Source organism: Alnus glutinosa, chromosome 3, assembly GCF_958979055.1.
Source record: "Alnus glutinosa chromosome 3, dhAlnGlut1.1, whole genome shotgun sequence".
In the NCBI taxonomy this organism is placed as follows: Eukaryota; Viridiplantae; Streptophyta; class Magnoliopsida; order Fagales; family Betulaceae; genus Alnus; species Alnus glutinosa.
The window spans coordinates 5,341,295-5,355,055 of NC_084888.1; the positions used below are offsets into that span (position 1 = coordinate 5,341,295).

The 13,761-nt window shown below is 33.7% G+C and overlaps 2 protein-coding genes across 2 annotated transcripts; one reads left to right on the plus strand and one right to left on the minus strand.

Moving 5' to 3' along the window:
* The first annotated feature begins 1,120 nt into the window (after positions 1-1,120).
* LOC133862405 (transcription factor MYB17) lies at positions 1,121-4,459 on the plus strand. Its single transcript, XM_062298205.1, has 3 exons — positions 1,121-1,680; positions 2,777-2,906; positions 3,398-4,459. The coding sequence occupies exons 1-3, from the start codon at positions 1,545-1,547 to the stop codon at positions 4,080-4,082; spliced, it is 951 nt and encodes a 316-aa protein (XP_062154189.1). The 5' UTR covers positions 1,121-1,544; the 3' UTR covers positions 4,083-4,459.
* A 3,147-nt stretch (positions 4,460-7,606) lies between these two features.
* Positions 7,607-12,828, minus strand: LOC133863563 (uncharacterized protein At3g61260-like). The gene is made up of 6 exons (XM_062299556.1): positions 12,609-12,828; positions 9,885-9,923; positions 9,446-9,533; positions 8,977-9,058; positions 8,429-8,624; positions 7,607-7,879 (listed from the first exon to the last, which is right to left on the minus strand). Exons 1-5 carry the CDS (start codon positions 12,748-12,750, stop codon positions 8,430-8,432), a joined length of 546 nt encoding a protein of 181 aa, XP_062155540.1. The 5' UTR covers positions 12,751-12,828; the 3' UTR covers positions 7,607-7,879; position 8,429.
* Positions 12,829-13,761: the final 933 nt, after the last annotated feature.

Genomic DNA, 13,761 nt, shown 5'->3' on the forward strand with positions numbered 1-13,761 from the left:
AATATTTTTTACTCTCCCTCTCACTTATAAAATTTGGAATTAAATCTAAAGTTTTCTACAACATTTATGATAAATTCAAAATATTTATATATATATTTTTTTTAAAGAGAAATGTTATACATATTCTAATTGTTACATACTCTTTAGTGCACACTAAAAATAATTATTAAATATTTTATAAATCACTATTAAATTTTAAATAATAATTATTAAAGCAAGTTAAAAAGTATATGAGTAGAAATGTGTGAATTATTTTTGTTTGTCTTTTTAACGAATAAAATAAAATAAAATAAAATAATTAGCAGAAAGGGACAAAAAAAAACCAGTGGGGTCTGAGATTTTGAATTGACCACATTTAATAGGCGCAACAGAGTGGACTTTCCTATCTTAACCATTGTGAATTTGTGACATCTGTTTGACAATCTACTCCCTTCTGCTTCCCACAAACAACCAGTCAACCACAGCCACTTCCTCATGCAAACACTAAAACGACAAGCGGTTCGGCAGCCCGCGCGTGTTCAAAACATTCAGCATCGACCAACTGTACGGACCTCCAACGTTGTCGTCTCTTCATTGGTTACGCGCCAGTTTCCCGCCTGTTCAAAGATGCTGCTGACCAGAGCTATAACTCCCGCTCTGTTCTTTCAAATCCCATGTAAGAGCCACCGATCGACAATTATATTTTATATATATATATATATTTCTCACTCTGCACTTCTTGTTTGACCGACATCTTCTCGCCAACCAAACATATTTACAGAATTTAGCAGGCAAAGTTGCAGAGATTATTAAAGAAATTAAAGAAAACAGCTTTTTTCTTTCCTTTTCTTTCATTTATTTCTAGCCAAGTCCAACCAAATGAGGTAACTGGGAAAGTAAAATTAAGCAAAGTGTCTCCTAAAATATTTAGCAAAATTTTTTGGGCAAGTAAAAAAGATTAAAAATATTTTACAAGCAAGAAAGGTCATTTCATGGAGTGTCCGTACTCTGCATGTTACTGTCAGCCACATTAATGTCTCTCTCTCTCTCTCTCTACAGTCTGCACGTCTTCAGAGTTAGAATCCACCATTAATGCTTTCACGATCATCTTCATTGCATCTTTCTCTCTCACAGCATATCAGTACAATTGAAAATCTCAATAGAGAAACAACTCCATTTAACTCTCTCCTTCGATGTTTTGTGCAAGTTTTTTTCTCTCAATGATGATTCAATTTCTCATGTCTCTGTACCCAACATTTATTGCAAAAGCCAGCCTAAAACTCGCTGAATAATCGTTCTTGCAAGCCCACAACAATAATTATCACTTTCGATTTCCTAGAAGATAATAAATGCCAAATTTTAGCATTTATAGCCTCTCTCTGTCTCTCTCTCTCTCTGTGTAAGCTTTTTGGGTGAAGGGTTTCCTTGGAATGTTGGTGTTTTGTGGTAGTGGTGGTGGACTATAATAGTGGGGGTCTCTAAAGTTTTGGGGTGGTGGTGGTGGTTTTTTTTTTTTTGGTTCGGGTTCTTTCGTTGTGTTTGTTTGTGAACAATAGAATTGAGGTATGGGGAGAACACCCTGTTGTGACAAAAGGGGTTTGAAGAAGGGGCCATGGACTCCTGAGGAGGATGAGATTCTTGCTGATTATATCAAGAAAAATGGTGGGCATGGGAGCTGGAGGTCTCTCCCTAAGCTTGCAGGTTTGAACTTTCTCATTTTATAGCCTGGTGAAACTTGAGGAAACGCTTTTCTTGCCCTCGGAAGTAAATGTTGATTTTGCATTCCTCACGGTGCTTACTTAGAAGGCACGGATGGATAATGGCCATAGATTTTGAAAACAAAAAGACATCATAGTTTTTTTTTTTTTTCCTGAGCAGACATCATGGTTTACTTGTGTTATTATAAGTTTCTTTAAACGTGTGAACCGTTTCGTACTTTGCTGAATCTGTTTCTTAGCTTTCGGTTCTGATCTGTTTGTGTTGCCACTTGAGCCTTGTTTGTCTGGTTGCACGTTGCATCAAAACAAGTGCTCCTATGTTCTAGTTTTTGGTCAAAGTTCCCCCCCTCGCTCAGAAGTCCAGTAATCCAGATCATTATTGTCTATTGATATATTTCTTTCTTTTTAGGTGGTGTTTTCGACAATTTCAATCCTTGTATGGTTTCAAGTTTGTTTTAGTGGATGCTCCTGTAGGTGGAAATCTGTCTTAGTGACTAAGACCCTATTCAAAATTCTAGAGAAGCTGGCCGAAACAGTCTGATTTCTTGCCACATTTTGGTATATTTCACATTTGGTGTTTTTGAGTAGAATATTCAATAGGGTGTAGGAATTAAGTTCAGATTGTTGTTCTTTTCATTTAGATTCTTGGTGGTGGCTTGGAGCTTATATACATGTACTATTACTAGTCATCAACAAGTTTGCCACAGTTTATTGATAGGTCTAATGCCCTGCTATCTAGTTGTTGAGAAAACTGAGGAAAATCAAGAAAACAGCAGTTTCAGTTCTCATCTCTTACGTTGTTTTGGTCAAAGTTGTCATGCCATTAGGGCCATCTATTAGTTGGTCAATTCTATATCGTTACATCATTGTTTCGATAACTCTAAATGCGTTCTATTTATGTGTATGTCACCAATTCTCCAGTATGTTTTATGAATTCCCGAGAATAATGCCTCTCTGTGAAAGGGAACCTGCAAATTTCAGGAGGATAATTTCCTTGGCTGTTCAAAAGGTCCTTGGCAGCATCAACTTCCTTTTTTGTTTGGTTTTTTTTATAGAGCATTGGTTTCTCTTTTGAACAGGTCTTCTTCGCTGTGGAAAGAGTTGCCGGCTTAGGTGGACAAACTATCTTCGGCCAGACATTAAGCGTGGTCCATTTGCTGTAGAGGAAGAGAAGCTTGTTATACAGCTTCACGGCATCCTCGGAAACCGGTACAGTTTGCTTGCATTCAAATTGTGACTTAATATTGGAACTGATTCTATTGTGGTGGAGTTTTGCGTTACAAAAAATAATATAGGAGCATACAAACCCTCAGCATACACGAACTCCTCATTATTCTGATTGGTTCTATTGACTTGAGAGTTCCTATAGGTTGCATGCTTATAGTTGATCTGCGGTCTATGAATAATTGAAACTTGAAGTTAAAAACAAATAGTTCAATGGTATCTGAAAACAGTCTTGTTTCACAACACATACACAAGCAAGAATCAAAACAAGCTGCTACAATGGTGATGTTATCTGCATTTCCCTATACACTCTTCTGGATTGAACTTTCTGCACGTTTATGATACAGCAAAATGTCAATTCTGATGAAACCTGTAGCTTAATCTTAATCAGATTGGAACTATTACATGCAGTGAATTTGTTACTCCCTGTTGTATAACTGTAGTCCTGTACCTAATCCTCCCGTGAGAATTTTCAGGTGGGCTGCTATTGCCTCTCAACTACCAGGGAGAACAGACAATGAGATCAAAAATTTGTGGAACACCCACCTGAAGAAGCGCCTCATTTGCATGGGTCTCGACCCTCAAACACATGAGCCCTTTACCTCTTGCAGTACAACTATAAAAGCACCTGCATCCCCTACCACTCGCCACATGGCCCAATGGGAGAGTGCTAGGCTTGAAGCCGAGGCTCGGCTTTCAAGGGAGTCATCACTCTTCAATCCAATTCCCTCGGGAAGAACTGATTCGGACTATTATCTTCGCATATGGAACTCGGAAGTTGGAGAATCATTTCGAAAGTTCAATATGGCGGATAAAACTGCGTGCCAGAGCCCAGTTTCTCAGGCATCTTCATCAACTAAATGTGGATCACTTTCAGCTTTCTCAACAGAGATTGGCCCCTTTTTTGCAGGGTCCTCAACTGCTGGAAGCAATCAAAATGAAGATATTGAGTGCAAGAGTTGCAAATCATACACTGAAGACATTATGGCTGTCTCTGATTCCTCAAGCTCCGAAGATTTAGAGGATTCATCGGATACTGCATTGCAGCTGCTGTTGGATTTCCCCATTAACAATGACATGAGCTTTTTGGAGGAAGACATAGATAAGTATGCCATGCCGTCTGCCATGTTGACAGAAAACTCCTTCATCTGCCACCTCTGAAGCATGCCTCAAATGCTTGCTATGTATTTTGAAGCCTCTGCTGCATGAAGTTTGTGCTTCTTCTTCTTCTTTTTTTGGGTATTTTAGTTTGTGAAGGAATTGAGAGAGCAAAGAGTGAGGCTAAGTCCAAGTGTACTAGTCAGCTTTTTGGCCGAGTGCAGTTAGAAATGGTGCTTTACTACGTTTTGTTTATTAGAAGTATATATAGGAGATACATATTCCTCTCTTCATTCAAGCTTCAGTGGTAGATAGGCAGACTAGCTCTTTCCTGTACTTAAGTAGTGCCGGTGATGGTGATATATCGTGTGGAGGCTAATATTAAAATATGAACTGCTTATTTTTCTTATTTTTATTCCAGCTATGCAGCTGTTCCACTATATTTTTCTCTGGGTTTCCTCACAATTGAACCTATCTATATGCTTGTTTACGTTATGGCTTACTTCGAAAATAATTTAAAGATTTCGCTAGTTGGATAAGGTTAAGGCATAAGACCAGTTATGAACACTTGGGAAAAAACTAAACTGGAGAATGAATGAATTGTTTAAATCTTTGTATTATAAGACAGACAAGGACGAAAGTTTTCAGTGGTATGTAGATCGTCAATGTTACTATGGTAGTCTAATAAAGAATAAATCTAGGTTTTTCTTATTAGGTTGTCTTGTATTTTTCCTTATTAGCATCTCATCTTTGCTTTATTAATTTTCACACTTTACCTTGTTGTTTACTACAACATAGTTTCTCCATAAATATCACACAATGTAATGCAATTATATTCAATTCAATAGAATAACGATGTAACCCCATAGGGTACTTACCAATGGTAGACGTAGGCTTCTAAGGCCGAACCACTCAGAATTTCTTGGATTATTTTCCTCTCCTTCTGTTATTCTTTTCTACACATTTTATTATTCTTCAATTATTTATTACTTTTTTTAAAATTAAATGTGCTTTTATCATAATATAGGAATTCACAAAAACAAAGAATAAAATAGTGTACTCACATCATTGCTATAACTTGTATTCAATATTTACAAAAGAAACCTAAAAGAAAATTTTGTTAACAATTAACATCTTTAAACTAAAGAAAATCACACACTCACCATAATCAAATAATGAATAATTAACAATTTATAAACCATCAAACATGAAGCCAAATATTATATAGTCATTTTTATAAATATTGTTTTTTTATTACCTTTAAAATTGAGGGCAATATGAAATGAAGTGTAACTCATACAACATTCTAAAAGTGTATATATACATGTATTGCATGTATAACGTAAAAAAAACAACATTTATAACAAAAAATAAGGACAAAAAATTGAAACGTAAGATTTGTATTTCTTGTATATTTTTCTCGGTTTCAATGAAACTAAGAGGTATAGAAAGAAGTCCCGACAAAATGAGATTTTTTTTTAAAAAAAATTTTCCCGATCGACTACCGTCCTTCATATATATATATCATAAAAGAAAATACTTTTAGCACAAAATAAGCAATAATATATAAATTAGAACATAAAATAAGGATGAAAAATGAAAATAGATGACAAACGAAAAAAAATGAAAATACTCATATAGTATAAAAATAATTTTATTTTTCCTTTATTGTATATTTTCTTCAATTACAATAATTTCAAAGCCTCATAGGTATAGAAAGAAATTATGTTTAACAGAAATTTTTTTTCTTGACAATTCTTTACATATATAACATTAAAAAAAACTACTTTTAGAACAAAAATAAAAATAATATATAAATTAAAACAGAAAATAAGGACAAAATATGAAACCGGACAATAAACAGAAACTGAAAAAAATACTCCTATAATATAATCTACAGAGAGAGAACATTTTGATTGATCAAATTTAAAGACGAACTCCAAAGGACAGTAGATAGCTTTGAATTTTGTAAAGAGAACAATTTTATAAAGAGTTGTGATTTTATACTCCTATAATATAAAATAATTGTATTTTTTGTATATAAATTATAACATCAAATAAGGAAGAAAAAAAAAATAAAACGGACAACCTAAGATTCACATTTTGGCACTTCTTTATGTTCCACTTTTTCCACATCCATCTCCATACTCACCCTCAAACTTACCTAAATCAAAAGAACCCATTGAAAATCGTTGAACTTTATAAAAAAAATACTTGCAATATAAAATTTAATCAAGAACCGATACAACTCGAAAAACAAATAAATAAAAGCTTTGTCTTGCAGTAAGAAGAAGAAGAAAAAAAAAAAAGAAAAAAAAAAAAGGAAAAGGCAACTTGACCCAAACGTATACTTTCAACAGAGGAAAAAAAGAAAGCCAAGAACAAATTTTCTGCATTTGAAAATTACTTGGGTTAAAGTGGTTTTCTTTTTCTATACTATTATTTTCTTTTCTTTTTCAGTTTTCCTGTGTCTTCGCAGCAGTCAAAGAGAACTATTTGAAAAACCTCATGCTCAACAACAACAAAGAACAATGAATTTTGTATATTAACTACACATGGTTCAGCGAAATACAACTACAAAACACAGAAGGAAAAAAATAAAAAAAATTAAATCATATAATTTTAAATCAATATATATATATATATATAAAATACGTATGATTCCCACAAATCTACATAGAGAAAACCTTTTGGTTGATCAGATTTGAAGACGAACTCCAAGGGGCAGTAGAACGATTTTGTTAAAAGGTTCTAATATCCAATCATAGAAATTATAATAAATAAACCACAAGACAAATTTTAAAATGAAATCTTAAGCATGCATAGAAAACTTACTTGATCAACGTAAAGGGTTGGAAGTTTGATAAGGTGGCAAGTTCTTTGGAGCATGAGAAATAGTGAGGAAGAAGTCTTGTCTTTTTTTAATGTTATAGCGTACGTCTTCCTTCAAACAATTTTTCAGATACAGTTATTTAGTAAAAAAAAAAAAACTGATCCCACCTTTTCATTTGTATTTGACTTCAAATTCAGTTATTTTGTTTTAAAAAATAAAACTACACGCATAATGAGGTGGGTTAACCAACTTTACACCAAGTTTAACCAACTTAAATGCACGTTCAATAATAAGAGAGACACTTGTCAACAGTTTATTTGTTTTAAAAAATTAAAGTGCATGCATATGAGGTGGCTTAACGTTTTTAAGAGTTTTGCTTTGTTCAAAAAAAAAAAAAAAAAAGTTTAACTAACTTAAATGCACATTTAATAATAAAGAGGGACATTTGTCAAAACAATTAAGCACCATTTGTCGCGATTATAGGCTCTTCCTTTATTTTTATTTTTTTTGAAACAGGCTCTTCCTTTATTGATTCCTCTATTATTTATATATATATATATATATATATATATATGATATATGATTTCTACGATAAGTATGTCACGTGTCTTATAGGGACGCGCTCTTCATGAATTCAAGGAAAAATTCATAGAACATGCACCACAAGTCTAACTCCCTAATCTGGGAAGCCTGCACAGATCACAAACATAAAATTCACGTTTATGTATTTATATCCCTAAAGTGAGAACAGTAAAGGGGTAAGGCCACGCCAATGAGCAATGGCTTTGGCAAACTTGTATTCAAATGTTTATAGTATGTACAGTTATGGATCATTAGAATTACAAAACATCAGTTACAACAGAATTACAAAACACCAGTTACAACAGATCAGATTACAAAGTGAAATTCAAACAACAGAACGACTCAACATAATGTTCCTTGTATCATGCCGGTGGTTTCTGCCGTGTGGAAAGATAGGAAGTTGGGGTTTGCATTTGAGATGCTAAATCATCTTTATCTCCAGTTGCTGCAACCATATGAAGGTCTGTTATGGTATCTGATTTCAAATGTTCCACGTTATCTGTAAGCCATGTGCTTTTGCTCTGTTCTGCAACTATAAGCTACTATCTTGCAAATCGAAGCAAGCAATGGCTACAGTGATCTTTTGATGAGTTGTCTTGTTGTGATTACTAAGAAGTGATCTTTTGATGACGGGTGATCAGTCATCGTTTTTTGCATTGTTGATACAGCTAACTGTAATTAATTTCGAGTTTTGGTAAAAGGAAGAAGGTACATAAAGGATCGTGGGCAACAATGATAATAGGCCATCTCACTCTGGCTAAATGATAATTGACATCTCACTCTGGTGAAATAAAGTTACAAATAATCAGCAATATCAAGATTCAAGACAACGTTCTCACAAAACACAAGCAAGTAAATGCAACGTAGGAATGCAAAGGCAGAATAGAATATCATACCTTTGCTGATTTTTCAATCACCATATTGAACAAACAAGAAAAATATACAGGTAAAACACGGGAATTACATTTTATGCTTTATCACAGCACAAAAGTACCTCAAAAGCAACCAAGGAGCTTCTTTGGAATCTGCCCAGTGGCACGATATTTTGCACCCGTCTCCTCTACCTTGAGAATATCTTCGGCACGTTTAGCTTCAACCATTGCCCTCTCTTCTTCTGCTTGCTTATGAATCATGGCGGTTTTGTTCTTCATTTTCTCTGCATAGTCTGCCTTCTTCTTCTCTAATTGTTCCTGTTAATACCTTGAAGTTGTTAAAGTTCAATCTAAACTGTAAAAGGCTGAATATTCTCCTACATATGTGGACTCACATTTCATGCAGTGCTTTATTTTTAAAGTCTAGTTGGTTCCGGAATCACTGCATAGCACGTGATATGGATGTGTCCTGTCATTTCTCTAGATAATCTCTATATTTTGTGAATTAAAGAGGATGATCCCATTACCATGTTGTAGTGCATACCAATCAAGTAAGCAAGGTACAGATATCATGGTCAGCAGCACCATGGGGGATCAGGAAAAAAAAAAAAAAAAAAAAAAAAAAAGAAGAGAAAGAAATCTAAAACTTGAAGAACAAGAGCAGAATTACCTCAATTTTTCTTAGTTTGGCCTCCACAGATGCTTTCTTGCTGTTTTCCCATGCAGCGACAGAAGAGAGCTTCTTGTGGGCCCTGTTTAACAGTTCCAGCATAGTTGCTAAAGTTTAACGAAATTTTAAGCTGAAAGAGACTTATCCCGGAACCAATGAAAAAAGAGATGATAACAAACATCAAGTTCTTTTTTCGAATTACCAGATGAAATAATTGGTATCAATCAGAGCTTCTATTCAAGGAATAATATCAAAATTGGCCAGAAGAACGTAGATCAGCAGCAAAAGCATTATTTTAAGTAAAAGTTTAACATGATACTGAGGATTATTTGATGGTTGTATAACAATTTATGAAAATTGCTCAGTAATCATTTGCTTTTGAAGGTTCCTTTTGTTCCAAGTGCAATTTGCCCTGTATGCCAACCCCCACAAACACCTAAAGGAAATAGAAGTTTCAAGGAAAACTTACTTGTTCTCTGCCTTAACTTTTTCACTTTCTTCCCATGCCGCGATAAAAGACAACCTTTTTTCCTTTTCAACCTCTGCGAGAGCAATATCTGAAAAACATAAAGCAGAACATGGGTTATCCACTTGGCCACTTGGGAACATTTATATATCCCATGGAAATTAGACAGTCTGTCCTGGTTCACACAGGCATCTAGAAAGAGGGTTAGTGGTGTAATGTTGCATCACCATTGACCACCAAAGGAAAATGGAGGAAAGGTCATTTGAAATTCATGCCATGCTATAGGATAAAATGTCTTCAGGAATTCTACATTATTTACAATGCTAACAAAAGCACAATGGACTCATTTGAAATGCTTTGCAAATGCACCAAGTCTCTTCATTTTCACCAAGTTGTAGCAAATAGGAAATACAAGAAGTTGAGAAGTACTTCCAACACTCACCTCTATCTGAAGCTTTCCTCAACACAGGTTCTGGAGCCTCTGTCACAGAAAAAAGTTCAATTAAATGATGCTTATATGCCCATTTAATGTCACCCACTTGACCCTCTCTAGATTTTCAGGATTCTTTCCTTCCTGATAACTAGGATTCGGTCCTGGACTTGCATTTAATTGATCATTATTGAATATAATCTAGTTTCCTTTTAATTCAAAGATATTTGAGAGATAATATTGTCAAAAATAAGATATTTGAGAGATAATATTCATCAAACCATGAATAAGGAAATCTTTCTGGTATGGCTGCTTGAAAAATGTAGTATGGTTGAAGTTTCCTTTCAAATTTATATTAAAAACAAGGGCAAAGTGGATTTCCCAACTATTGGAATTTGGTAGAAAATGACCGGTGATATTGAAACTACCATCATCATCTACATTATATACCAATTGACATCAACCAACATTAAATGAGTGAGAGGGTCCTAAAACTCAATTTCTAGATGCCATGAGAATTAAGTAAATGACATTTTATACAAAGACATAGTTTATACAATGTTGAGTGAGTATCCGTGACAAAATTAGTACGCATCGAGCTTTCTGAATATGTACCATATTAACTTTTTCTAGGACGGAGAGGACAGCCACCTTCTTCACAATAATGACATATAAGGTATGTTGATATAATAAAATATTCCAGCCAGAACTATAATGCATAAAAAAATTTCTTCTAAAGTGTTTAAGTAAAAAAGGAAACATTTATTGCCATTGGTTCATTTAAGCAACCAATGAAACACTCTCCTTAGAAGGAAGACTAGAAATTAATTTAATTTTAAAAGAAAGGAGCAAAAGAATGTTTCTTTTAAAATTTGAGATTTGTTTAATGAAAGGATCAAATAATTGGTATATCTATTAAAAATCATATAGTCAATAGAGTGCGCTTGGTGTTTGACTTTATATTCCTATTGTGGGCAAGTAATGAATCCTCTCCCACTGAACTCTATGTTTTCTTCACATGATATCAGAACGATGAAAGAAGCTGGCCAGAATTGTTTGCCGCCTTTCATTGCCTTATGTACACAAAATTATCTAATTAATGACTTGAAAAATGAGGATACTAATAATAAAGGCAATCGATCAAGCAATAATGAAAACAGATTTACTAATCAAAGAGATTGATATTCAAGCATTAACTGATTTTCTATCCCAAAAAAATAAAAACGAAAAAAGGAAAAAGTACATTTACCCTCTCTAATTATCAAACGATTTGCAATGTACCCCCAAATTACCCCCAACTATCATTGAGGTTGCAATGTCTCCTTTTGCACAAAAAATACAAAAATACCTCAGATAAAATAAAATAAAATAAAATAAATCATTTTTCCTGAATTTTTGTCTTTTTTATTGTTTTTCTGAAATTTCTCTTCTTCTTTTTTCAAGATTTTTAAATTTTTTATCAGAGGTTTCCTGGAAGTTTGCTATTTTTTGAAATTTAGAAAAAATCATGGAAAGGCCAAAAAAAAAACAGAATAATTTGGAGAGTTCCAATGATAGTTTGGGGGAGATAGCAAGGATAAAATTACAGTGGCTGATCCACTCAATGGAGAGAAGGGGCATGGCCCCTGCAAAAATTCAAAGAAAAAAAATTATGATACCCTACGTAATAGTGCAAAAATTCAAAAAATTCAAGAAGCTATACCCTATACAAAACTGACTTTTCAAAATGGCCACACAAAAGCTAAACAGCAATGAAAAGCATGTTTTTATCTCATGCCCACTTCTTTTATTTTTTATTTTTAAATAAGAAAAAAAAAACCGAATTGTGTAAACAAATTAGAGTGAACAAGGTTACGTTTGGCAACTATTTCTCCTGCTTTCTCTCAAAAAAGTTAAACTCCTTTCTTCACATTTTCAAACAATTTTCTTCACTTTTCTCTCACAAAAAAATTTAAACTCATTTCACATTTATATAACTTCAATCAATTTCTTCCCCTTTCTTCTCTCAAAACTCTTTACTATACATACCCTTAGAGCCTGATTTACGTAAAATACAATAGACTAACTTTTTTCTTCCAATAAAATGATGGTGTAAAACAAAATGACTTTTCTCTTCGAATTTAAGAAGGCAAAAACCTTATCAGTTTTTATTTCTCAATTAGTTTTAGAAACCTCTTACGTTGTATAGCTCAACTTGTAGCTTGTTAGTTGTTTCTGTCATAATATGAACACCGTGCTTATTCCCATTTTCGCAACAAATTAATTATCTACATAGAAAGAAAAATGACTGAGAAAGTGAATTCAGATTTGTTACTTAATGATTTTAGAGCGTAATTAAGCTGCAATTTTATAAACTTTGTTTTTGCATTTTTGTTTTTTTATTAGTGCCTACATGTTATATTACTAATATATCAATCTTAATTAGTATATATTTACGAAGTTTGACGTTGTTTTATAAAAAAGTTCATTTTTTATTTCAAATTGTATTTATCATATTTTTTATGTACAGTAGAAACATAATATATAAAGAGGAAAAAAATAAAATAAAAATGGCCCTACCAGATATAAATTAAATAACAAAAAATAAATAAAAATGCAGAAGAAACCATAACTTGCAGGGATTTTCCATACCAGATATAAATTAAATAACCAAATACATATGCCAGGTTTTAAATAAATAATAAGAAATTTCTTGAATCGAATGAAATCGAAACCGAGAGATCAGTGAGAGCTTACTCTCCACGACAGGTAAAGCTTTGGGTTTAGGCGGTGGTTGAACCACAGCTTTCTTCTCAGAAACATCGTTGGAAAGATCAAGCGAAGCCAGATTAGGAATCGGTGGTGGTGTTTCGGCTTCGACCTTCTTCACCTCCTCCATTGAATTTGCACCTTCTTCTAAGCAATCGATATCGTCTATAGACAAGTTGGAACTCGCCAAATTTAGTAAATAAATACCAATCTTCCAGAAAAAATCTTACGTGTTCTCTTATCCTGTGCCAGCTACCTGGTACTACAGTATACGCGGAAATTGTTTCTAGCTAGTACACCTGGCGTTAGAGCCGTTGTTTGGTGCTTGATCAAACGGTGGAAATTCCGCGTGCGAATCGAGAGTCTCATGGGACCAAGCGCGTTGTAATTTCCCTTTGCCGACAGGTAAAACGGGTGGGATGCAGTGTCGGGACGTGCATGGGAATGAGAGGCAGAGGCCGTCCATGTCGGCACGCGGAAAACGACGTGGTTTTCCAATATGATCACGATCGAATCGGGTGCAACGTCGATGTTACTTTTTGGCTCATAAATCATAATTGCTTTCTCAATAATTTGATGTTATAAATACCATTTCTTTTTCTTTTTTTTTTAAATTTTTTTTTTTTTATGAATTAAAATTTTATAAACCAAACACAATCAATTACAACACTCCAGTAAAACCTGAAACCCAGCTCCTTTAAAAGAAAACACCAACCAACACTACATAATTACATCAACAAATTCCCTAAGAAAACACCAACCAACACAAACAAATCAACAAAGGAAGCCAAAGAAAAGAACTACAGAATTACTTTTATAAAGAATTACTTTTTAAAAATTTATTTTATAACTTTTGATACGTATCATACTAAAAATTTGTAAGCATCTAACGCTAGTGGCGGACCCAGGCTTGTAAAAATGGAGGAGCCAAATTGAAGAAAAAAAAAATTTGAGGGGACAAAACTTAAAAAATTAAAAAATTAGAGGGTAAAATTTTTAATTTTTAATTTTTTAATTTTTTTTGTGAAAAAAAAAAATTTAGGGGAAAATTTAGGGGCTTGGGGGGGGCCAGGGCCCCCCTTAGCCCCAATGTAGGACCGCCCCTGTCTAACGCCTTTTAATACTGTCTAATTACATGCAG

Bases quoted from the DNA above. Each gene is read 5' to 3' on its own strand.
- LOC133862405 (XM_062298205.1), top strand. From the start codon at position 1,545: ATGGGGAGAACACCCTGTTGTGACAAAAGGGGTTTGAAGAAGGGGCCA. The intron at 1,681-2,776 runs GTTTGAACTTTC...TCTTTTGAACAG, and splicing joins GTCTCTCCCTAAGCTTGCAG to GTCTTCTTCGCTGTGGAAAG. The intron at 2,907-3,397 runs GTACAGTTTGCT...GAGAATTTTCAG, and splicing joins CACGGCATCCTCGGAAACCG to GTGGGCTGCTATTGCCTCTC.
- LOC133863563 (XM_062299556.1), bottom strand. From the start codon at position 12,750: ATGGAGGAGGTGAAGAAGGTCGAAGCCGAAACACCACCACCGATTCCT. The intron at 9,059-9,445 runs GTAAGTTTTCCT...ACTGTTAAACAG, and splicing joins AAAGTTAAGGCAGAGAACAA to GGCCCACAAGAAGCTCTCTT. The intron at 8,625-8,976 runs GTAATTCTGCTC...AGGTATTAACAG, and splicing joins CCAAACTAAGAAAAATTGAG to GAACAATTAGAGAAGAAGAA.